Raw genomic sequence first — 25875 nt, 5'->3', positions numbered from 1 at the left:
TCCCAACAGTTTATGCAGCACTTTACAAAATAAAGGGTGACAGCACAGTTACAATACAATTCAATATAGTAAAATGTTTCCAGAAAGCGATATCATCATTATTATTATTATTATTATTATTATTATTATTATTATTATTATTATTATTATTATTATTATTATGATTCATAGTAGTAGTAGTAGTAATATCAGTATTTATGGTTAATTATTATTATTATTTTAAGATATTTATAGTCCCAACAGTTTATGCAGCACATTACAAAATAGAGGTAGACAGCACAGTTACAATACAATTTAATAAAAGAGAATAAGGAGGGCTCTGCTCGTATGAGCTTACAATCTAATCGAGCAATATGAAGAAATCGAGAAATCTAATGGAGCAATATGAATGAATCTTATTGATTTGTATGGCAGCTGTGTATATACTGCAGTAGCCGACTCCACAATACCAGGGGGAGCCACTTAAAGGTGAACACAGGATTAGAGATTCTTGGAATCACATTACTTTATCTAATTAGTGGACTGCCACATGTCTAAATATTCTTTTCTAGGAGATGCATTCCCTGTAAGTGCAATGATCAGTAAGTGGTTTGAGGTCACTAAAAGTTTATTGAGAACTCTGGGAAATATGAGAGAGAAAAAAAAAAAAACTTTCCTGAGGCTAATGTAACACAAGCGGTGGAATCTACAACTGCAAGTATTTAAATGGAACAGAAGGGGACTCCCTGCAAACTTCCAAATTAAACCCTCCTCTACAGAAACCAGATACTCCCAATCACTCCCCTCTCCGAAAAAGAGGAATGCACTGTCCCTGATGGTTTTCTTCTTTACTTTGCTTTTTTCTTTGAACCATTTTTCTATCCTTCAGGTCACTCCTGTTCCTTCTTATAATCAACTTACTGCCCTGCTTAAGTTTACAAATTCATCCTATTTAACTCCATGTATGTTTTCTCCTGCTCTCCCTGGCTGGCTCAGACATGCACTGTGTGCAGAAAGATTGGATTACCAGCATTTCCTTTATTATCCAGTTGCTTTATATTTTAGCCTCATGTCATGGTGAGAGCTTCCAGCGGGCTGATTTTCACTCTGGACACGAGAGACAAGGTCAGTGGCTTACCCACCAGTCAGGGCTTTATGGTGCACATATTGCTGAATGGAAATTATGTATTTTTTTCTTTTTTATCATATAGCTTATGGCTTTTGCATTGAGTATTTGAACTGTATACAGTAATTGCATCAAATGTAATAATTCCATATATGCGTATGCATTAGTTCGCCATTTTCCGAAAACTGCAAACAACTTGAGTTTGGATCAAACTCATGTTTGACCTGAACCCAAAGCTTGTCCCACATCCCTAAGGTGGAGTTAAACTTAAAGTGATTTTAAAGTGTATTATTTAAATAACAAACATGTTATACATTGCCTTTAGAACCAGAATGAGTATGCAGGAGTACTCCTGCATACTCATTCTGAACTACATGGTGAATAGATGTCTGGCTGACAGCCAGAATTTGACAGCCCTTCATTTATCTGAGGATACTTTGCAGCAAGATCTGTTCCCTGAACTTTTTATGGCGGGATCACCCTTTAAATGCTGTTAGCAAATAGGAGAGATTCATTAATATACACTCCTCCTATTCCCTCCTTCTTGTATTCTACATACATAGCGGGAGAATCTTCATACGTGCCCATCACCACAGACAGTGCTGGGAGACGTATCCTGTCCAGTGTGATGTCTATTGTTGAAGGAGTGTTTAAAGAAATAATGTGTGATTTATTTTAGATCGTGAATCCAATTTGAAGGGAGTGGGACTCACAATGGGTGGTGACGGTGTTTGTGGATTCAGAACACCAGATCATGACTCCAAGGACCAGATTCATCTAGATATCTCTATTTCACTCACAACGGTGGACTACATGTGAACCAGTCTTGATAGGAACTTTAAAACACAGATATATACAGTGTTGCTTACACTGGAGGAGTGCTGCCAATGCCTTAGTGTTTTTTCAAGACATATGATTTGAAATGAGAGTCTATATACAGGTGTAGCACTGTCCCCTAAGGATCCGTTGTTGTTTTGGGTTCCCCCATAGCCTGCCCAGCCAGGCAGAATGCATTTTTTCATTTTTCATCCAAAGTCCAATCCATTGGCTTGTTTTTGTCGTTTTATCGGGGGTAAACAACTTGGTTGGGATCGAAGGGTATATGGAACGCTTAACTTGGCTTCAAGCAAAACTTGGAGGACAAAACTTCCTAATTCTGTACAAAAATACACAAAAATAAATCCTGGACTTTCTACTCCCTCCAGAGTGCCTTCTGTCTCTTAACGGATCAGTAACACAGTCTCTGTAAAGAGCACTTGGACCTCTTTAAATGAACCTGTTCAGATCCCAGCTAGAAACTACCCACCTGGCTGCTTTAAATAGTATCCCAGAGAAAAGGATTCCAGAACAAAATTGTAGCACTGTCCCAGAGAGAACTGGTTGGGTATGCCACCTAGAAGCCCTCTCCCTTGTAGACCCTGGGGGTGTAGAGGTACTCACACTGTCGTTGTCCTGCAGCTGTAGGTGAAACTGCTTTCAGGCTAGTTTTGCTGGGCTAGTTTCTGTCCTGGCTAACAGGCTGTTCTTCCCCGGTGGACCGAAAGGTAGTGGTCCCCTCCCAGGCAACACACACCAACACTTCAACACTCCATCTTCCACCTGACTCTCCCGCTGGTCAGGCTCTAAAATATTTATGGGCTGGTTCAGCCAACCTGCAAGGCCTCCTGCCTGGGGATTGGCTAGATTCCCATAAATATTCAGATCCCTGTCTCTTTACTCCCACCAACTAGCTTCTAATCTAGACATTTCCATGAAACCTCCAGAACTGGGGGGAGGTGATAGAGAACTGGTCTGTAGAGACTTCCAGCCTGACCTGAATCTAAACCCTGACCCAGTTAACAGACTCATACAACTACCACGAGTCAAGTACATTTTCCTACACCCATTCTAGCACTAGAGGGTGCTACACAAGATCCTTGGGCTCAAAATTCACTTTTTACCTAAAGCTGAACTCCAGATTTTCATACACATTACATAGATTGTTTGGGCCAAGCTGTCCCGAGCAAACTATGTCCCTCACCAACATGTGAGTCCACTGAGGCTACATATAGCATACCATACTGTGTTCAAGGTTCGAGCAATGTATTCTAGCAATGAATACAAAGCTTCCTCTAATTGACTGAGTCAGAGGTTGTGACATCATCAGCCCACCTCATTGACTCAGCCAAACAGAAGAAGCTTTTTAATCGTTGCTAGAATACATTGCTTTGTCTGAGTGGCTGAGTGCTGATCAGATAGACTCTACTGTGTTCCGGGTATGAGACAGAAAGGTCTTGGCTCGAACCAAGAACACAGTGCTGTATGCTGTATGTAGCCTCAGCTACAGTACCTACATTTTTTACCGCACATCCAGCAGCCTCACATGTTAGTGAGCGACATAGTGTGTTTGGGCCACCTTAAAGTGTAAACGAAAAGCTGGAGTTCAACTTTAAGGACTGCCTTAACTTTGTCCAACCTGGAGACTAGCATTTAGTAATCCAATTTTGGACTGTTAAAGGCTTTTCTCCTAGGGTTCATTTTAAAACTTACATAAAAACTAGCTAAAAACTTACCAGCATCACCAACTTACATAAAAATGGGCCAGGGGCCTGCATCACAAGGTGTACAGAATGGAGACAGCCTGGCCATTTACTACACAAGAAGCCTCTGTTCTGTTTAGCAATGGCACAGGTACCCACAAATTGCCAGTGTGGATCGAATGCTAGAAGAAGAAAGCATTGTGCCAACCTGGCAGGACAAGCATTCCCATCTGAGCTGCCAGTAATTTAGAATTTACCGAATGCTCTTTTAAGTTCTTTGTACAGTATATATATATACTATATTACCAAAAATGTTGGGATACCTGCCTTTACACGCACATGAACTTTAAAAGCATCCCAGTGTCTCAGTCCCTAGGGTTCAATATTAAGTTGGCCCACCCTTTGCAGCTATGACAGCTTCAACTCTTCTGGGAAGGCTGTCTACAAGGTTTAGGAATGTGTCTATGTTAATGTTTGATCATTCTCCTAGAAGCACATTTGTGAGGTCAGGCACTGATGTTCATGAGAAGGCCTGGCTCGCAGTCATCCACATCAGTGCCTGACCTCACAAATGCACTTCTGGAAGAATGGTAAAACATTCCCCTAGACACACTCCTAAACCTTGTGGACAGCCTTCCCAGAAGAGTTGAAGCTGTTATAGCTACAAAGGGTGGGCCAACTCAATATTGAACCCTACGGACTAAGACTTGGATGCCATTAAAGTTCATATGCATGTAAAGGCAGGTGTCCCAGTACTTTTGGTAGTATAGTGTATATCTATGATGTTTTGCCACTGAATGTGGTCGTTTCATTAAAGAAATAGAGGCTGTTTACTTAGTAAAGCATGTGGTCTCTTTTGCAAAGTGATCAAAACCATGTATTTCAGGGTACATGAGTGGAAGTGAAGCAGGAAGTGATCTTTAACAATATTATGCCCAGTGACCAGGGGGCAGTAGCTACAATAAGATTTGGGGACTTTGGGGATTTATCTATAGTTTGTTTTAGGTCTGTAATGAGCTGCAGAAATAGTTTAACCACTTAAGCCCCGGCAGATTTTACCCCCTTCCTGACCAGGGCCTATTTTGCGATTCGGCACTGCGTGACTTTAACGGACAATTGCGCGGTCGTGCGATGCTGTACCTAAACGAATTTGGCGTCCTTTTTTTCCCACAAACAGAGCTTTCTTTTGGTGGTATTTGATCACCTGTACATTTTTTGATCATGCGCTATAAACAAAAAAAGAGCGTCAATTTTGCAAAAATAAAAATATTTTTCACATTTTTTTATATGAAATTCCCCCCAAAAAAATGTAAAAATCAAAATTTTTTAACATTTTAGGCCAATTTTTTTTTTTACCAGATGTTTGGTAAAAAAAAAAAATCGCAAAAAGCGTATTTTGATTGGTTGGCACAAAAATTATTGCGTTTGCTAACAAAGGGAAAGATTTTTGTCATTTTTGTTGTTTTTTTTATCGCGTAATGGCGGCAATCTGCGATTTTTTTGTGGGACTGCGACATTGGGGCGGACAGATCGGACCCTTGACTGACATTTTTGACACTTTTGGGGTTACCAGTGACATTACTGCAGTAATCAGTGCTATACATATGCACTGTTACTGTAAAAATGACAATGGCAGTGAAGGAGTTAACTGTATTGAAGAGGGAGGGGTTAAGTGTGTCCTAGGGGCGTGATTCTAACTGTGATTGGCTGTGGCTTGATGTGTAAGAACAGTGATCAACAGTCCTACATAGTAGAGCCGTTTGATCACCATTCATACACAGGGGAGACTGACAGGCGGCTTTGTTTACACTAGCCGCCCGCCTTTCTCCCGCTGTCACGGACGATCGCGAGTGCCCGGCGGACATCGGGTCCGCCAGGCACACGCGCGGGTAGGTCTCTGACCGAGCGGGAGCAGGAGCGCGCTTCCGGCGGCGCGCTCGCTCCCAAAACCCTTACAGGCTAGCGACGTAGCTTTGCCTGTGAGGGGCTGACTGCCGACGTAAATAGTCGTGCGGCAGTCGGCAAGTGGTTAAACTGGCTTTGTGGCTTTATGGGATTTTGAAGGCAACCAAACCAAATAAAGAAAACCCTATTTCATTAAAATTTTCATCTTTAATATTGAATTAAGTAAAAATAAAAAATTTCCCCCCATAATATACTGTCCACCTAAATCTTGAAACGCATTGGATCCCTCATTCCAATAAGCAAGTTACTATGTGGAATACTAGAGCTATACAATGCAATGGTTTTGGGGAGTGCCAGCCAACATGTATTTGTTAATTGAAGTCAACCATACATAAGCTAACTGTGGCCAATTGCGGCAGTTTTGCGATTTTAAATTTTGTATTTTTATTTGAACTTAATTTAATATTAAAGATGAAAATTGTAATAAAATATGGTTTTCTTTAGCTGCTTTGGTTGCCTTCAAAATCCCATAGAGGTCGACTAAATTTAACTATGTAAGGAGCATTTTTATCAATGACCCTCAAGCTAATGTACTGTGAGCTGTAGATAAAGTAATTAATAAGCAGGGGTTCCTTGGGCTTTGAACATTATTTCAAGGGTTCCTCCAAGTTAAATAGGTTGAGAAAGGCTTATTTAGGGAGTTTTCAGAGTAATAGTAAAGGCAGCCACATTGACTCCTGTGTGATATGGATTTAGGTGACATCATGGTATAATGTTCTATTTCAGTTCACACATCTATCTTATCAATGTGTCAGTAGTTCCGCTTCCTCTGTAGGCCTGTCAGTCACCCTCCTTCCCCCTCACAGTCATGTCTCGTAGAGTTTACAGAAGACTTCAGCCTGCCACACACATTGAGCCTCAGCTGTGTTTATTTCACCCGTCTAGGTATTCTGACACATACTGTATGTCTTTGCTCTTAGCTGGACGGATTCCACAGCACTTCTCCTAAACTTCCCGCCGCCTGATCTGGCCTAATATAACCCCCTCCAAATCAACCTTATCCACAATACAAAGCCACTTCAATAATGCACACAGCTGTGTACGTAATCTTTCCCCTAGTATGACAGAACCTGACATGTTGGCCATACGTTTGTTTACATCTGCTGGGCAGCTGAGTGCAGGCTATTGTCCTCTGCTATCAATCATGTGAAGCAGAAAATGGCCACACGCACTGCACACTCATTACATTGCCAAATAGCTGAGTGGTATGCAGCCGTCTCTCATGTGTATCCATATTACTATTGACATTACTACTGTAATTCGGCTGCACAAGCAACGTCAGCAGACATATTCTGAGGAGCTTGTAGCTATCTATCACTTCATGACCAGGTTTATTTTGTGTCCAAGTGCCTAAAGTCAATATGATCAAAAAGCTATAACATATATAGTGCATGTAAATCCAAAACAGTTATAGAGGCACTCACAGGTCTAACAACAGAGATAACGCAAAGCAACAGGGTTTTATTGTCATCCTTTTGATGGAGCACAGTCCATCTTTCCCCCTTCAGTCTCCCTTTTGCCACCAAAACACCTGACCCTGACCCGTCGAGGCGTGGCCTCTAAAGGAACATCCACTTGAATGGCAGGACCCAAGGTTTTCCATCAGAACATTACCCAAAGCATCACCCAGCCACCTCTGGTCTTCCTTCTTCCTATACTGCATCCTAGTGCAATATCTTTCTATGGTAAGTGAAACACACCACGCGGCCATGCACATGAAAGAAAAAACACGATTCGTCAGACCAAGCCACTTTCTTTCATTGCACTGAGGTCCTGTTCTAAAGCTCATACACCCATTGTTGAAACTTTTGGCTGTGGACACGGGTCAGCATGAGCAACCTGACTGGTCTGTGGCTGCACAACCCCATACACAACAAACTGCGATATGCTGTGTGTTCTGTCACCTTTCTACAGGATACAAGAAAAATGGCCACACACCAGGCAATAGCTCACGATGGTAGACATGTTTCACACAACTCACTGGTAGTAGTGAATAGTGTTGAGCGAACACGGACTGTATTATTCGTGTTCGTACCGAATAATTGGATTTTTTGTACCCGAACACGGACACGGACACTTTACTGTATGTTCGGGTAAAAATCCGTGTTCGGTCGTTTTATTTCCGGGTTTTGCATGCTTTGGCGCTCTTTTCATGGCGGGCTTTCAACAGCCAATCAACAATCGTTTAACTGGTGTGCCTTAAGCCATCCCAGCCATGCCTGCAAATGTCTCAGTAGCTGTGATTGGCCGTCTGAAGCATGTGACCAAGTCTTTATAAGTTCGAGGCAGCCGCAGCGGCGTCATTATGCTGCTTAGATTCAGGGACAGAGCACACATCAACGTGCTGGCTGCTGATTAGGGAAAGATAGGCAGGAAAAAACCATTTGTGTCCGGATAGAATTGAGGGACAGGTCGGAGTGTTTAGGCAGGGCGAGTTGTAGGCATTTTAGGGATAGAGTCTGCTGAATTATATAGGGTCAGTGTCTTCTACAAACTACAATCGATATTGCTGTGTGGGGGGTGGGGTGAATCTGCACTCAATCCTGATCTACGATCTCTTCTCAATCCTGTTAGGGACAGAGTCTGCTGAATTTTAGGGAAACTGTGTTCTACAAACTACAATCGATATTGCTGTGTGGGGGGTGGGGTGAATCTGCACTCAATCCTGATCTACGATCTCTTCTCAATCCTGTTAGGGACAGAGTCTGCTGAATTTTAGGGAAACTGTGTTCTACAAACTACAATCGATATTGCTGTGTGGGGGGTGGGGTGAATCTGCACTCAATCCTGATCTACGATCTCTTCTCAATCCTGTTAGGGACAGAGTCTGCTGAATTTTAGGGAAACTGTGTTCTACAAACTACAATCGATATTGCTGTGTGGTGTGGGATTGGAGATAGGCAGGTGTCAGTGATCCACATCCATTTTTCTGTGTGTGAGCTGCAGTGAACACAATCTTTTTGGGCTGCAGTGAACACAATCTTTTTGGGCTGCAGTGAACACAATCTTTTTGGGCTGCAGTGAACACAATCTTTTTGGGCTGCAGTGAACACAATCTTTTTGGGCTGCAGTGAACACAATCTTTTTGGGGTGCAGTGAACAAAATCTTTTTGGGGTGCAGTGAACACAATCCTTTTTGGTGTGCAGTGAACACAATCTTTGTGGGGTGCAGTGAACAAAATCCTTTGTGGGGTGCAGTGAACACAATCTTTTTGGGGTGCAGTGAACAAAATCCTTTTTGGGGTGCAGTGAACAACATCCTTTTTGGGGTGCAGTGAACACAATCTTTTTGGGGTGCAGTGAACAAAATCCTTTGTGGGGTGCAGTGAACACAATCTTTTTGGGGTGCAGTGAACACAATCTTTTTGGGGTGGAGTGAACAACATCCTTTTTGGGGTGCAGTGAACAAAATCCTTTTTGGGGTGCAGTGAACAAAATCATTTTTGGGGTGCAGTGAACACAATCTTTTTGGGGTGCAGTGAACACAATCTTTGTGGGGTGCAGTGAACACAATCTTTTTGGGGTGGAGTGAACAACATCCTTTTTGGGGTGCAGTGAACAACATCCTTTTTGGGGTGCAGTGAACACAATCTTTTTGGGGTGCAGTGAACACAATCTTTGTGGGGTACAGTGAACAGAATCTTTGTGGGGTGCAGTGAACACAATCTTTGGGGGGTACAGTGAACACAATCTTTGTGAGGTGCAGTGAACACAATCTTTGTGGGGTGCAGTGAACACAATCATTGTGGGGTGCAGTGAACTCAATCTTTGTGGGGTACAGTGAACACAATCTCATACTGAAGGTTTGAGGGTGCTGCCTGTTCCATACTCCCCCTACTCCTCATCTAGCCTTTTAGGGGTACAAACAATAGTAATTGGGGCCTAGTGTGGTTGTGTACGTGTGATATACATACACTTTTTTGGGATCATATTTTCTATTCCGCTATTTAATCAAAAACCTCTGGGGATCAGTTAAATTGGGGGATAGTCTGTGTTGGTACGTGTGAGAGAGATCCACCTTTCCAAGTTGTTGGGGTTCATCTCATACTTCTGAAGGTTTGAGGGTGCTGCCTGTTCCATACTCCCCCTACTCCTAGCCTTTTAGGGGTACAAACAATAGTAATTGGGGCCTAGTGTGGTTGTGTACGTGTGATATACATACACTTTTTTGGGATCATATTTTCTATTCCGCTATTTAATCAAAAACCTCTGGGGATCAGTTAAATTGGGGGATAGTCTGTGTTGGTACGTGTGAGAGAGATCCACCTTTCCAAGTTGTTGGGGTTCATCTCATACTTCTGAAGGTTTGAGGGTGCTGCCTGTTCCATACTCCCCCTACTCCTAGCCTTTTAGGGGTACAAACAATAGTAATTGGGGCCTAGTGTGGTTGTGTACGTGTGATATACATACACTTTTTTGGGATCATATTTTCTATTCCGCTATTTAATCAAAAACCTCTGGGGATCAGTTAAATTGGGGGATAGTCTGTGTTGGTACGTGTGAGAGAGATCCACCTTTCCAAGTTGTTGGGGTTCATCTCATACTTCTGAAGGTTTGAGGGTGCTGCCTGTTCCATACTCCCCCCTACTCCTAGCCTTTTAGGGGTACAAACAATAGTAATTGGGGCCTAGTGTGGTTGTGTACGTGTGATATACATACACTTTTTTGGGATCATATTTTCTATTCCGCTATTTAATCAAAAACCTCTGGGGATCAGTTAAATTGGGGGATAGTCTGTGTTGGTACGTGTGAGAGAGATCCACCTTTCCAAGTTGTTGGGGTTCATCTCATACTTCTGAAGGTTTGAGGGTGCTGCCTGTTCCATACTCCCCCCTACTCCTAGCCTTTTAGGGGTACAAACAATAGTAATTGGGGCCTAGTGTGGTTGTGTACGTGTGATATACATACACTTTTTTGGGATCATATTTTCTATTCCGCTATTTAATCAAAAACCTCTGGGGATCAGTTAAATTGGGGGATAGTCTGTGTTGGTACGTGTGAGAGAGATCCACCTTTCCAAGTTGTTGGGGTTCATCTCATACTTCTGAAGGTTTGAGGGTGCTGCCTGTTCCATACTCCCCCCTACTCCTAGCCTTTTAGGGGTACAAACAATAGTAATTGGGGCCTAGTGTGGTTGTGTACGTGTGATATACATACACTTTTTTGGGATCATATTTTCTATTCCGCTATTTAATCAAAAACCTCTGGGGATCAGTTAAATTGGGGGATAGTCTGTGTTGGTACGTGTGAGAGAGATCCACCTTTCCAAGTTGTTGGGGTTCATCTCATACTTCTGAAGGTTTGAGGGTGCTGCCTGTTCCATACTCCCCCCTACTCCTAGCCTTTTAGGGGTACAAACAATAGTAATTGGGGCCTAGTGTGGTTGTGTACGTGTGATATACATACACTTTTTTGGGATCATATTTTCTATTCCGCTATTTAATCAAAAACCTCTGGGGATCAGTTAAATTGGGGGATAGTCTGTGTTGGTACGTGTGAGAGAGATCCACCTTTCCAAGTTGTTGGGGTTCATCTCATACTTCTGAAGGTTTGAGGGTGCTGCCTGTTCCATACTCCCCCCTACTCCTAGCCTTTTAGGGGTACAAACAATAGTAATTGGGGCCTAGTGTGGTTGTGTACGTGTGATATACATACACTTTTTTGGGATCATATTTTCTATTCCGCTATTTAATCAAAAACCTCTGGGGATCAGTTAAATTGGGGGATAGTCTGTGTTGGTACGTGTGAGAGAGATCCACCTTTCCAAGTTGTTGGGGTTCATCTCATACTTCTGAAGGTTTGAGGGTGCTGCCTGTTCCATACTCCCCCTACTCCTAGCCTTTTAGGGGTACAAACAATAGTAATTGGGGCCTAGTGTGGTTGTGTACGTGTGATATACATACACTTTTTTGGGATCATATTTTCTATTCCGCTATTTAATCAAAAACCTCTGGGGATCAGTTAAATTGGGGGATAGTCTGTGTTGGTACGTGTGAGAGAGATCCACCTTTCCAAGTTGTTGGGGTTCATCTCATACTTCTGAAGGTTTGAGGGTGCTGCCTGTTCCATACTCCCCCCTACTCCTAGCCTTTTAGGGGTACAAACAATAGTAATTGGGGCCTAGTGTGGTTGTGTACGTGTGATATACATACACTTTTTTGGGATCATATTTTCTATTCCGCTATTTAATCAAAAACCTTTGGGGATCAGTTAAATTGGGGGATAGTCTGTGTTGGTACGTGTGAGAGAGATCCACCTTTCCAAGTTGTTGGGGTTCATCTCATACTTCTGAAGGTTTGAGGGTGCTGCCTGTTCCATACTCCCCCTACTCCTAGCCTTTTAGGGGTACAAACAATAGTAATTGGGGCCTAGTGTGGTTGTGTACGTGTGATATACATACACTTTTTTGGGATCATATTTTCTATTCCGCTATTTAATCAAAAACCTCTGGGGATCAGTTAAATTGGGGGATAGTCTGTGTTGGTACGTGTGAGAGAGATCCACCTTTCCAAGTTGTTGGGGTTCATCTCATACTTCTGAAGGTTTGAGGGTGCTGCCTGTTCCATACTCCCCCCTACTCCTAGCCTTTTAGGGGTACAAACAATAGTAATTGGGGCCTAGTGTGGTTGTGTACGTGTGATATACATACACTTTTTTGGGATCATATTTTCTATTCCGCTATTTAATCAAAAACCTCTGGGGATCAGTTAAATTGGGGGATAGTCTGTGTTGGTACGTGTGAGAGAGATCCACCTTTCCAAGTTGTTGGGGTTCATCTCATACTTCTGAAGGTTTGAGGGTGCTGCCTGTTCCATACTCCCCCTACTCCTAGCCTTTTAGGGGTACAAACAATAGTAATTGGGGCCTAGTGTGGTTGTGTACGTGTGATATACATACACTTTTTTGGGATCATATTTTCTATTCCGCTATTTAATCAAAAACCTTTGGGGATCAGTTAAATTGGGGGATAGTCTGTGTTGGTACGTGTGAGAGAGATCCACCTTTCCAAGTTGTTGGGGTTCATCTCATACTTCTGAAGGTTTGAGGGTGCTGCCTGTTCCATACTCCCCCTACTCCTAGCCTTTTAGGGGTACAAACAATAGTAATTGGGGCCTAGTGTGGTTGTGTACGTGTGATATACATACACTTTTTTGGGATCATATTTTCTATTCCGCTATTTAATCAAAAACCTCTGGGGATCAGTTAAATTGGGGGATAGTCTGTGTTGGTACGTGTGAGAGAGATCCACCTTTCCAAGTTGTTGGGGTTCATCTCATACTTCTGAAGGTTTGAGGGTGCTGCCTGTTCCATACTCCCCCCTACTCCTAGCCTTTTAGGGGTACAAACAATAGTAATTGGGGCCTAGTGTGGTTGTGTACGTGTGATATACATACACTTTTTTGGGATCATATTTTCTATTCCGCTATTTAATCAAAAACCTTTGGGGATCAGTTAAATTGGGGGATAGTCTGTGTTGGTACGTGTGAGAGAGATCCACCTTTCCAAGTTGTTGGGGTTCATCTCATACTTCTGAAGGTTTGAGGGTGCTGCCTGTTCCATACTCCCCCTACTCCTCATCTAGCCTTTTAGGGGTACAAACAATAGTAATTGGGGCCTAGTGTGGTTGTGTACGTGCGAGATACATACACTTTTTTTGATCATATTTCCTATTCCGCTATTCAATAAAAACCTTTGAGGATCAATTGAATTGCGGGATAGTCTGTGTCGGTACGTGTGAGAGAGATCCACCTTTCCAAGTTGTTGGGGTTCATCTCATACTTCTGAAGGTTTGAGGGTGCTGCCTGTTCCATACCCCCCCTACTCCTCATCTAGCCTTTTAGGGGTACAAACAATAGTAATTGGGGCCTAGTGTGGTTGTGTACGTGCGAGATACATACACTTTTTTTGATCATATTTCCTATTCCGCTATTCAATAAAAACCTTTGAGGATCAATTGAATTGCGGGATAGTCTGTGTCGGTACGTGTGAGAGAGATCCACCTTTCCAAGTTGTTGGGGTTCATCTCATACTTCTGAAGGTTTGAGGGTGCTGCCTGTTCCATACCCCCCCCTACTCCTCATCTAGCCTTTTAGGGGTACAAACAATAGTAATTGGGGCCTAGTGTGGTTGTGTACGTGCGAGATACATACACTTTTTTTGATCATATTTCCTATTCCGCTATTCAATAAAAACCTTTGGGGATCAATTAAATTGCGGGATAGTCTGTGTCGGTACGTGTGAGATCCACCTTTCCAAGTTTTTGGGGTTCATCTCATACTTCTGAAGCTTTGAGGGTGCTGCCTGTTCCATACTCCTCCTCCTCCTCATCCATCCTTTTAGGTGTACAAACAATAGTAATTGGGGCCTAGTGTGCTTCTGTACGTGTGAGATACATACACATTTTTTGATCATATTTCCTATTCCGCTATTCAATAAAAACCTTTGGGGATCAATTAAATTGCGGAATAGTCTGTGTCGGTACGTGTGAGATCCACCTTTCCAAGTTTTTGGGGTTCATCTCATACTTCTGAAGCTTTGAGGGTGCTGCCTGTTCCATACTCCTCCTCCTCCTCATCCATCCTTTTAGGTGTACAAACAATAGTAATTGGGGCCTAGTGTGTTTCTGTACGTGCGAGATACATACACTTTTTTTGATCATATTTCCTATTCCGCTATTCAATAAAAACCTTTGGGGATCAATTAAATTGCGGGATAGTCTGTGTCGGTACGTGTGAGATCCACCTTTCCAAGTTTTTGGGGTTCATCTCATACTTCTGAAGCTTTGAGGGTGCTGCCTGTTCCATACTCCTCCTCCTCCTCATCCATCCTTTTAGGTGTACAAACAATAGTAATTGGGGCCTAGTGTGCTTCTGTACGTGTGAGATACATACACATTTTTTGATCATATTTCCTATTCCGCTATTCAATAAAAACCTTTGGGGATCAATTAAATTGCGGGATAGTCTGTGTCGGTACGTGTGAGATCCACCTTTCCAAGTTTTTGGGGTTCATCTCATACTTCTGAAGCTTTGAGGGTGCTGCCTGTTCCATACTCCTCCTCCTCCTCATCCATCCTTTTAGGTGTACAAACAATAGTAATTGGGGCCTAGTGTGCTTCTGTACGTGTGAGATACATACACATTTTTTGATCATATTTCCTATTCCGCTATTCAATAAAAACCTTTGGGGATCAATTAAATTGCGGGATAGTCTGTGTCGGTACGTGTGAGATCCACCTTTCCAAGTTTTTGGGGTTCATCTCATACTTCTGAAGCTTTGAGGGTGCTGCCTGTTCCATACTCCTCCTCCTCCTCATCCATCCTTTTAGGTGTACAAACAATAGTAATTGGGGCCTAGTGTGCTTCTGTACGTGTGAGATACATACACATTTTTTGATCATATTTCCTATTCCGCTATTCAATAAAAACCTTTGGGGATCAATTAAATTGCGGAATAGTCTGTGTCGGTACGTGTGAGATCCACCTTTCCAAGTTTTTGGGGTTCATCTCATACTTCTGAAGCTTTGAGGGTGCTGCCTGTTCCATACTCCTCCTCCTCCTCATCCATCCTTTTAGGTGTACAAACAATAGTAATTGGGGCCTAGTGTGTTTCTGTACGTGTGAGATACATACACTTTTTTTGATCATATTTCCTATTCCGCTATTCAATAAAAACCTTTGGGGATCAATTGAATTGCGGGATAGTCTGTGTCGGTACGTGTGAGAGAGATCCACCTTTCCAAGTTGTTGGGGTTCATCTCATACTTCTGAAGGTTTGAGGGTGCTGCCTGTTCCATACCCCCCCTACTCCTCATCTAGCCTTTTAGGGGTACAAACAATAGTAATTGGGGCCTAGTGTGGTTGTGTACGTGCGAGATACATACACTTTTTTTGATCATATTTCCTATTCCGCTATTCAATAAAAACCTTTGAGGATCAATTGAATTGCGGGATAGTCTGTGTCGGTACGTGTGAGAGAGATCCACCTTTCCAAGTTGTTGGGGTTCATCTCATACTTCTGAAGGTTTGAGGGTGCTGCCTGTTCCATACTCCCCCTACTCCTCATCTAGCCTTTTAGGGGTACAAACAATAGTAATTGGGGCCTAGTGTGGTTGTGTACGTGTGATATACATACACTTTTTTTGGATCATATTTTCTATTCCGCTATTCAATAAAAACCTTTCTAGGGCAAGATCTTAAATTACAGAAATATGAGGAGACCGTCAAATAAGGGCCGTGGCCTGGGTCGTGGTGCTGCTGGTAGAGCTCCTGTTGCAAGGAGAGGACATGGTCGATCTGTGCCAGCTACACGCACAAGTGAAACACCTTCCTCAAGTGTGAGTAGGCGACAGAACCTGCATCAGTATTTGGTAGGGCATCAAACGCCCCTAGAAGTGATGAGGCCAGAACAAGTTGAGGCGATAGTAGATTGGTTTGCTGCTGACAGTGCCTCCAGTTCCTTCACATTGTCTCCCACCCAGTCTACTGCAGAAAGGTCAGAGTTGGCACCTGCAGCCAATGTCCAACCGTCTTTCACCTCACCCCCTTGCAAATCAGGCCAGCAGTCTGAGCCCCAAGCCATACAGCAGTCTCTTATTCTTTTTGAGGACTCTGTCAGCAGGGTTTCCCAGGGCCATCCACCTAGCCCTGCCCCAGAAGTGGAAGAGATTGAGTGCAGCGATGCCCAACCACTTATTCCTCAAGATGAGTACATGCAAGGATCATCGCAGCACGTCTCCGATGATGACGAAACGCAGGTGCCAACTGCTGCGGCGTTCAGCATTGTGGAGACCGACAAGGAGGGCAGGGGTGAAGACTGGGTGGAAGATGATGTGGAGGACGATGAGGTCCTCGACCCCACATGGAATGAACGTCATGCAGGTGAACTGAGTAGTTTGGAGGAAGAGGCGGTGGTCGCACAGAGCCACCAGCACAGCAGAAGAGGGAGCAGGGTGCAGAAGCGGAGCGGCCGTGCCCTAGACACTACGCCCGCTACTGCCCAACGCAGCAAGGGAACGAGCGCACCAAAGTCAGCTCAAAGGAGTTCTCTAGCGTGGAAGTTCTTTAGAAAATGTGCTGATGACAGGACACGAGTGGTTTGCACCCTGTGCAATCAGAGCTTGAAGCGAGGCATGAACCTTCTCAACCTGAGCACAACCTGCATGATCAGGCATCTAAGTGCAAAGCACGAGCTGCAGTGGAGTACACACCTTCAAAACCAAGAAACGTCTCTGGCTCATCCTGCTTCCTCTTCTGCTGCAGTCTCGGCCGCTCCAGCCACATCTGTAGTGATACCGGCACCTGCCACCCCGCAAACAGACGATCTGTCAGCAACACCACCACCTGGGTCACCAACAACCATCTCCACAATGTCCCGTGGAAGCGTTCAGCTTTCCATCTCCCAAACACTTGAGAGGAAGAGGAAGTACCCCCCTACCCACCCGCGATCCCTGGCCCTGAATGCCAGCATTTCAAAATTATTGGCCTTTGAAATGCTGTCATTCCGTCTGGTGGAGACGCACAGTTTTAAAAACCTTATGTCGGTGGCTGTCCCACAGTACGTCGTGCCCAGCCGCCACTACTTTTCCAGGCAAGCCATCCCTTCCCTGCACAACCAAGTGGGGGAAAAAATCAGGTGTGCACTGCGCAACGCCATCTGTGCCAAGGTCCACCTAACTACGGATACGTGGACCAGTAAGCACGGTCAGGGGCGTTATATCTCCCTAACGGCACACTGGGTAAATGCAGTGGCGGATGGGCCTGAGGCGGATAGCAATTTGGCGCATGTCCTTCCACCACCGAGGATTGCAGGGCGCTTCAGTTTGCCTCCTGTTCCTAACTCCTCCTACTCCGCTTCCTCATCCTCTACCGCCTCCTCATCCGGACAGCGTAACACCTTCACCACCAACTTCAGCACGGCCAGGGGTAAACGACAGCAGGCAGTTTTACAACTTGCCTGTTTGGGGGACAAACCACACACCGCGCAGGAGTTGTGGAGGAGCATGGAACAGCAGACAAATGAGTGGTTGCTGCCAGCGAGCCTCAAGCCCGGCCTGGTGGTGTGCGATAACGGGCGAAATCTCATAGCAGCTCTGGGCCTAGCCGGTTTGACGCACATCCCTTGCCTGGCGCATGTGCTGAATTTGGTGGTGCAGAGGTTCCTTAAAAACTACCCCGATATGTCAGAGCTGCTGCAGAAAGTGCGGGCCGTTTGTGCGCACTTTCGGCGTTCTCACCCTGCTGCTGCTCGCCTGGCAGCGCTGCAGCGTAACTTCGGCCTTCCCGCTCACCGCCTCATATGTGACGTGCCCACAAGGTGGAACTCCACCTTGCACATGCTGGAAAGACTGTGCGAGCAGCAGCAGGCCATAGTGGAGTTTCAGCTGCAGCACGCACGCGTGAGTCGCTCTGCGGAACAGCACCACTTCACCACCAATAACTGGGCCTCCATGCGAGACCTGTGTGCCTTGTTGCGCTGTTTTGAGTACTCCACCAACATGGCCAGTGGCAATGACGCCGTTCTCAGCTTAACTATCCCACTTCTATGCCTCCTTGAAAAAACAATTCGGGCGATGATGGAAGAGGATGTGGCACAGGATGAGGAGGAGGAGGAGGATGAAGAGGTAACATTTCCAAGGCTTTCAGGGCAGTCATTCGCAAGGGGCTCCGAGGGTGGGTTCCTGCACACGCAAACGCCAGGGACGCAATTGTCCAGCAGGGGCACAGTTCTGGAGGATGAGGAGGATGAGGAGGAGGAGGAGCTGGAGGAGGAGATGGAACCATGTTCACAGCAGGGTGGCACCCAGGCCAGCTCATGGCCATCACTGGTGCGTGGCTGGGGGGATACAGAGGACACGGACCATACACCTCCCACAGAGGACAGCCTTTCGTCGCCTCTGGGCAGCCTGGCACACATGAGCGATTACATGCTGCAGTGTCTCCACAACGACCGCCGAGTTGCCCACATTCTAACTTGTGCTGATTACTGGGTGGCCACGCTGCTGGATCCCCGTTACAAGGACAACGTACCGTCCTTAATTCACTCACTGGAGCGCGATCGCAAGATGCGCGAGTACAAGCGCACGCTGGTAGACGCCATGCTGCTGGCATTCCCATCTGACAGCGGGGCCACAGTGGAAGCACAAGGCAGAGGAGGAGGAGGAGGAGGTCGCCAACGCAACCAGGGCACCGCCAGCACCTCAGAAGGCAGGGTTAGCATGGCCGAAATGTGGAAAAGCTTTGTCAGCACGCCACAACAAACAGCAGCACCAGCAGCTCAGATGGAACGTCTTAGCAGGAGGCAGCATTTTACCAACATGGTGGAGCAGTATGTGTGCACACGCCTACATGTAGTGAATGACGGGTCTGCCCCCTTCAACTTCTGGGTCTCCAAATTGGGCACATGGCCTGAGCTTGCCCTTTACGCCTTGGAGGTGCTGGCGTGCCCTGCAGCCAGTGTATTATCTGAACGGGTATTTAGCACGGCTGGGGGCGTTATAACAGACAAGCGCAGCCGCCTGTCCAGAGACAATGTGGACAAGCTCACGTTCATTAAAATGAACCAGGCATGGATCCCACGGGACTTTTCCGTACCTTATGCAGAATAGCAATGGATACCGACCTTACCCACCCATTGTTCCATTTTTGCTCTTTCTCACTCTTTTGGGGTGTACCCTCATTTAAAATTTGTGAAAAGAAGCAGTGTTGGCTACCTCGTCCTCCTCCTCAGGGCCAGATTAATGTAGGGTCTATTGGAGCTGCAGCTCCAGGCCCCTACCTTTTATATAGGCCCCGGGTTGGCCATATTCACTGTTACCGCTCTTCTGTCACTTGTAAACACAGAAGTCTGGCTTCTATGCTCGCTTCCCCAGGCAGCACCCTCAGAACCTCCCCACACAGCGTGAAGGCCGGACAAGGAGGGACAGTTGGCGATGCATGGATGTGTTTATGGGCTTCAGAGACAGCATCCCATGTTGAATTAGGCATGCATGGCTGCACCCTTCCTCCTCTGGGTGCATGGCAAGGCACGGCCCTAAGGCCCTTCAAAATCCTCAGCACCAAGCCCATGATGCTGTTAATCCGGCCCTGGTCCTCCTCCACCGCCGCTTCCACCTACACCGCCCATAGGTGTGCGCAGCCTATTGCATTAAGGTGTGCACCCCAAAGTTGAAATACACATGCATGTGTTTGCCAGCAGGGAGAGTAATGTATCGGGGCCATGTACCTGTAGGCAAGGAGAAATAGAGCAGAGCAGGTCCCAGGGAGATCTTTCCCATCTCCTCACTGGCAATGCTATGTGCCCTAGGTGATTAGGGTGTGCCCAGGCACACCCAGCACACCCTGTGCGCACGCCTATGTCACCGCCACATCCACCACCACCTCAACCTCCCTCCTACTCCATATGGGCCTCGTCCTTCAGAGATGAAGAAGAACATTGTTTTATTTTTCTGTTTTTTTTTGTTGTTTTAAGTTATTTCCCTATCCACATTTGTTTGCAGAGCACTTGCCATGCTCTTAATTACGTTTTGCTGCCATTTGCAGCACTCTAGCCCTTTCCTTTGGTGTTTTAGAGCCATTTTAGTGCCTTAAAGTTCGGGTCCCCATTGACTTCAATGGGGTTCGGTGTCCGGGAAAAGTTCGGTAAAAGTCCGGGACACGGACCCGGACTTTTTTTTAAAGTTCGGCCGAACCCGTCGAACACGGACATCTAGGTGTCCGCTCAACCCTAGTAGTGAACAAGCATGCTGTGAGTCGTGTGAAACGTGTCTACCATCCATTTTGCTGTACCTTGCATCCTTGTTCAATAAAGCCTTTCATCGTAAGCTATTGCCTGGTGTGCGGCCATTTTTCTTGTATCCTGTCTGTGGTGGCGATCTGAGGTCCTGCACCCAAGGCTGGCTGTGAAGTTCCAAACTGCCTGAGTGGTGTATATCTCTTTCTCTGTACCTTTCTATGGGAGCCTGGCATACATTTTTATCAACTGTCCACTTTCAGGCGATCCCTGCATACTCAGCTTTTCAGGGAAGCCTATCCTGCCTTTAGCTAAAAACCAAATCTTCTATCTCTCCCACTTATCTCTTACCTTTTGTTCCACCAGCCCCTCCATATTGGATTGTAAGCTCACAGTACTTGTATTGTATTGTATTGTTGTTGTATTATCTCCCTTTATATTGTAAAGCAGGATGCAAACTGCACTATATAAATCTTGTATAATAATAATAATTAGTTGAGGTACAGTAGGTCTTCTGCAAAGAGGAGTGGGTATTGTCGCTGCTCTGTTCTATTAGACTAAATTTTTCATATATCATATCTTGGCCAGTAATACTTGATTAGATAAACATATGACTATAAAAATACAAAAAATGTATATAATTGTATACATAGTGAATTTTGTGCAAAAAAGCAAGTGCCCAGTGAAAATAATCAATATTACTATAGATAGAAACAAATAATGAAATCAATTGTGCCTTAAAATATCAATTGTGCCCATAAAATATAAAGTGACCAATAGCGTATAATGTGACCAGTGCTACCAATCATGTGTCCTTTTGCGAAAAAAAAAAAAAAAATAATATATATATATATATATGTTTTAGAAAGGCAACCCCGGGTCACTGTGTGTGTTAGCAATCTAGGCCTGGTTTTGGTAAAGACAGGCCTGCTGATTGCACACCTGTGGGCTAGGTTCATATTATTCCCAGGGTTAGCACCAAGGGGTTCCCAGTTGGAGACAGCTGCACCCGGGCAGACAGGAGGTCTTGCCCAGGAGTCAGGAGGACTCCACCGTACAGACACAAGGTCTATGTATGGGAGTCAGGAGGGCTCCCACCGTCTCTAAGAGAGAGAGGCTGCAGTTGGCAGCAAGAGTGTTCACATCTGCAGGAGGCAGATGTAGTCTGCGACAGAGTAGGAGACACGTAACTGACAGGACCTGGAGGAGCAGACCTAAAGCCTAGGCATGAGGCCTGAAGTAGCCAGGTGGCAAGTGAGTAAGCCAGGAAGGTGAATGAACAAATATACAGTAATGGTGGAACCCCCTGCAAGGAAAAGTGCTGTGGTTATGTGAATTTTCCGTTCTTTAAATATATATATATATATATATATATATATATATATATATATAGCTATAGTCCATCCATTAGTACAATATTCCACATTTCATATATCAGTGTTGCAAGTCCTCCTCTGAGGGTAGGAACTGGTGATGTTGCAGCAGGTAAGAGTATCTCAGAAGCATGCACAGTGCCCGGTATCTCCAAGTGCCTCCCTCTTGTTGCCTCACTCACCAGAGATATCTCCCCTCAAAGGGGGTATCCAGCCTCCACAGCTCCACCTGGCTGTATAAAGATATCCAGGGTCTACACCAGGGTATTACCAGGAATTATATCCAGGAATACACCAGGGTATTCCTCCTTGGTGTTTCTTTCTCTCCACAACGGTTTCAAGCGTACATGCAAATATCAAAAGACAAACTCCATAGTGTGATACCGGAAAATCACATTTTATTTGGAAAACTTTATAGCACTTACATTTGGTATGCAAACTGAAAAAAAGGGGGTGAACCTGGCGCACAACAGGGGAAATAGGTGTCCAAAAACTTCCACAAGCTCCAATACAAACAAATGCTACTCTGATGAACACTGTAGCCTAATAGTATCTGTATAAAAATAAGAGTCCATATATATAGAGTCCATGTACATACGTCTCCATACACCACACTCCGCAGGCTGCTCTGCAAACAAGTAGAAAGGGACTTGTGACGAGCTGGAGGGAGAAAACAGGCGCCACACTAAGTGCAGTATACCAGGATGACATATTTATTAAACCAACGAAAAGGTACTCACAAACGGTTATTTGAAACCAGCATGACAATAAGAATGATGATCCCAGTGTCCGAATTCAGGATGGCACAAGCGGTCTCAGAGCGCTGGGCAGTAACGAATGAGACCGCTTGTGCCATCCTGAATTCGGACACTGGGATCATCATTCTTATTGTCATGCTGGTTTCAAATAACCGTTTGTGAGTACCTTTTCGTTGGTTTAATACAGTGTTTCTCAACCTTTTTTCAGTCAAGGCACCCTTTAAAATTATGGACAGTCTCGAGATGCCCCATTGTAAAATGTAAAACATTTTTCATATAGATTTACATAATGCAGCAATATCCACGCATAGGACACCCAACGTTCTCCCTCAATTTCTTCTCATGAGTCAGCTAATGTCACCCCAGTGCTAAGGGAGAGGGGCATAGGAGGGTGGAGGCAACAGACATCTTTCTTATTAGCTGATGAAGTCATTGGTTGTTAGGATGCCAGTGTCTAGAAAGTCATAATAGTGCATAATGGAAACCTGTGGCTTTGTATAACTAAAAGGCAGGCTTGATCCACCTGCTGGCTTGTACACAATTTTTTTTAAAAAAAATAGGCATTTTGCCAAGGCACCCCTGAAGAAACCTCAAGGCACCCCAGTGTGCCTGGGCACCCTGGTTGAAAAAGGCTGGTTTAATAAATATGTCATCCTGATATACTGCACTTAGTGTGGCGCCTGTTTTCTCCCTACATTTGGTATGCAAAAATTCAGCATTGTAAAACCAAGAAGTCTGGGACGCGCAATTAGCTCCACGGACCTGAAAACCGGAAGTGACGCAATGACGTTGTGGCTCCGCCCTACCTGTTTCATCACACTGATGTCATCAAGAGCTTCGCCATATTGCTGCACCCTCCGGTTTTTATTAAGTACCATATCCTAGTGTCAGGGTGCCAGGAATCCAGACCACACAGGAATGCAGGTAAAATGAAACAGTTTATTGGAGGAAACAACAATAATAATTGCACAGCAACAGTGAGAAAATGAGAGCAGGAATTAGCCGGGGTCAAGTCCAGGAGCAGGTAGTAATCCAAACCGGGGTTGGATCCAGAAATGGGTAGGCTGCCGAAGCCAGGTCATCTGCCATAGCTGGGTCATCAGCCGATGCCGGGTCGAGAGCTAGGAGAGTCGTCAGCCAAGCCAGGTCATGCACAGAGGAACACAGAGAACAAAAGACTGCTAGCAGAGATGCACCTTGGAGCACAAACACAAGGGCAATGATAGCAACTCTGATATAGTCAGGTGTGTGACATCATCAATGTGCGATGCCCAGGCAGCAGGAAGTGATGATGCAATCAGAGTCTATAAGAGGCAGCAGTCTGCACATGTCCAAGATGGCTGCCAACAGGAGGGCAAGGTTAGACCTTGACAGTACCCTCCCCTAAACGGCCCCTCCTCCGCGGAGCAAACATCGGTTTCTGAGGAAAGTGAGCATGAATTGCTTGGAGAAGGACGGGAGCATGAAAATCAGTGGAGGGAACCCAGGAGCGCTCCACAGGACCATAACCCTTCCAATGCACCTGGTATTGAACCTGACCTCAGAACAGATGAGAATCTAAGATGCTGCTAACCTCATACTCCTCATGATTGCCCACAGGAATGGGACAAGGACAGGGAAGTGAAGAATTATAGTGATTGCAAACCAATGGCTTCAAAGCTGACACATGAAAGACATTGGAGATATGCATGCCAGGGGCAAGATCAAGGGCATAGGCCACCAGGTTCACCTTACGGAGGATGCAAAAAGGCCCAAAAAAAACGGGGTTGCCAGTTTTGGAGTAGGCGCCCTGAGGTTGAGATTATGGGACGACAACCACACCCTCTCCCCGTCCTGGTACGAAGATGCAGATAAGCGTCACTGGTCAGCCTGGAGCTTCTGACACTGTGCAGAGACCCATAAAGACTCTTGAATCTCCACCCAAGAGGAATGGAGAGCATGAATATGATCAACACAGTGGATTGGATCCCTTAATTGGCCATGAACAGGGACATTCCGGAAGACGAGTTGATAGCAGAGGTCCTGGCAAACTCCACCCAGGGTAGTAGATCAACCCAATTGCCATGATGGTCAGAGATATAGCAGCGGAGAAATTGCCCCATAGCTTGGTTGGAACGCTCAGTGGCACCATTGGACTGCGGATGGTAGGCCGAGGAGAAGGAGAGTCGAATACCCAACTGGGAGCAAATGGCGCACCAGAACCTGACAAACTGGCTCCCACGGTCTGAGACAATCTCCTTAGGCAACCCGTGGAAAGGGAAGACGTCCCTGGCAAATACTCCTGGGTGGTAGGCAGCCGCTAAAACGGAACACAGTGGCACATCTTGGAGAACTGGTCAACAACCATGAGGATAACCGTGTAACCTCAAGGTGTGGGAAGTTCCACAATACAATCCATGGCCAGGTGAGACCAGGGACGCTCCCCATTGGGAATGGGATGCAGTAGGCCCAAAGAAAGGTGCCAAGGAGATTTGTTCTGGGCACAGACCAAACAAGCAGCCACATATGCAGCCACATCAGTGCAGAGAGATGGCCACCAGAACTGATGAGAAATAGCCCAAGACATCTGGTTCTTACCGGGATGACCGGCAGTCTTGGAATTGTGGTACGAGCGCAACAGTCTGATGCGCAACCCCTCGGGTACAAAACATTTGCTGGTAGGACTCTCTGTGGCAGCATCAGGTTGGGCAGCCAAGATCTATTGCCCAAGAGGAGAGGTTAAGTTGGTACAGATGGTAGCGAGGATATGATCTAAAGGTATGACCGGCATCAGCACAGAGTCCTTCCTGGACAACTCAGAAAACTGGCGAGACAAGGCATGAGATTTAACATTCTTAGAGCTGGGCAAATAGGGGACCACATAGTTAAAATGAGACAAGGCCCATCTGGCCTGACGGGGTGTGAGCCTCTTGGCCTCTGAGAGATACATCGGATTCTTATGATCAGTGAGAATGAGAACCGGAAACACAGAACCTTCAAGCAAGTGTCTCCGTTCTTTGAGAGCCAGGATAATGGCCAAGAGCTCTGTCTCCAATCTCGTAATTACATCCAGCTGGAGACAGCTTCTTGGGGTAGAATCCACAAGGAAGTAAGGGTCCATCAGGTGCTTGACGCTGAGACAGGAGGGCGCCTACGCCTGTCTCAGATGCATCCACCTCTAGGACAAAGGGCAAACCAGGATTGGGATGAGACAGAATGAGAGCCAAAGCGAAAGCAGACTTGAGGGCCTCAAAAGCTTGAATGGCAGCAGGCGTCCAATTGTGGGAATACGGGAAGAGGCCCTGTCCCCATCAACATGGGGGCACCCCAAAGCTCCCTCCCCATGTTGAGGGCAAGCGGCCTGGTGTTGTTCAGGAGGGGACGCCCACTTGTCCCCCCCCCTTTCCTGGCCTGCCAGGCTGCATGTTCTGATAAGGGTCTGGTAT

General features: G+C 45.5%; 1 protein-coding gene across 2 annotated transcripts in view; it reads left to right on the top strand.

The window, feature by feature from the left end:
* Positions 1–804: 804 nt before the first annotated feature.
* ADAMTS12 (ADAM metallopeptidase with thrombospondin type 1 motif 12) overlaps positions 805–25875 on the top strand; it is a 788736-nt gene continuing 763665 nt past the window's right edge. For both annotated transcript variants that reach the window (XM_082272461.1, XM_082272462.1), the window contains exon 1: positions 805–1104. In XM_082272461.1, coding sequence (XP_082128587.1) covers positions 978–1104 — 127 coding nt within the window. In that variant the 5' untranslated portion in view covers positions 805–977. The remainder of the gene's footprint in view (positions 1105–25875) is intronic.

The sequence above is a fragment of the Pelophylax lessonae genome (genome assembly GCF_965119305.1).
Source record: "Pelophylax lessonae genome assembly, chromosome: 1".
Taxonomy (NCBI): Eukaryota; Metazoa; Chordata; class Amphibia; order Anura; family Ranidae; genus Pelophylax; species Pelophylax lessonae.
Note: the sequence above shows the minus strand (reverse complement) of the source record. Positions and strands in the feature narration are given on the sequence as shown.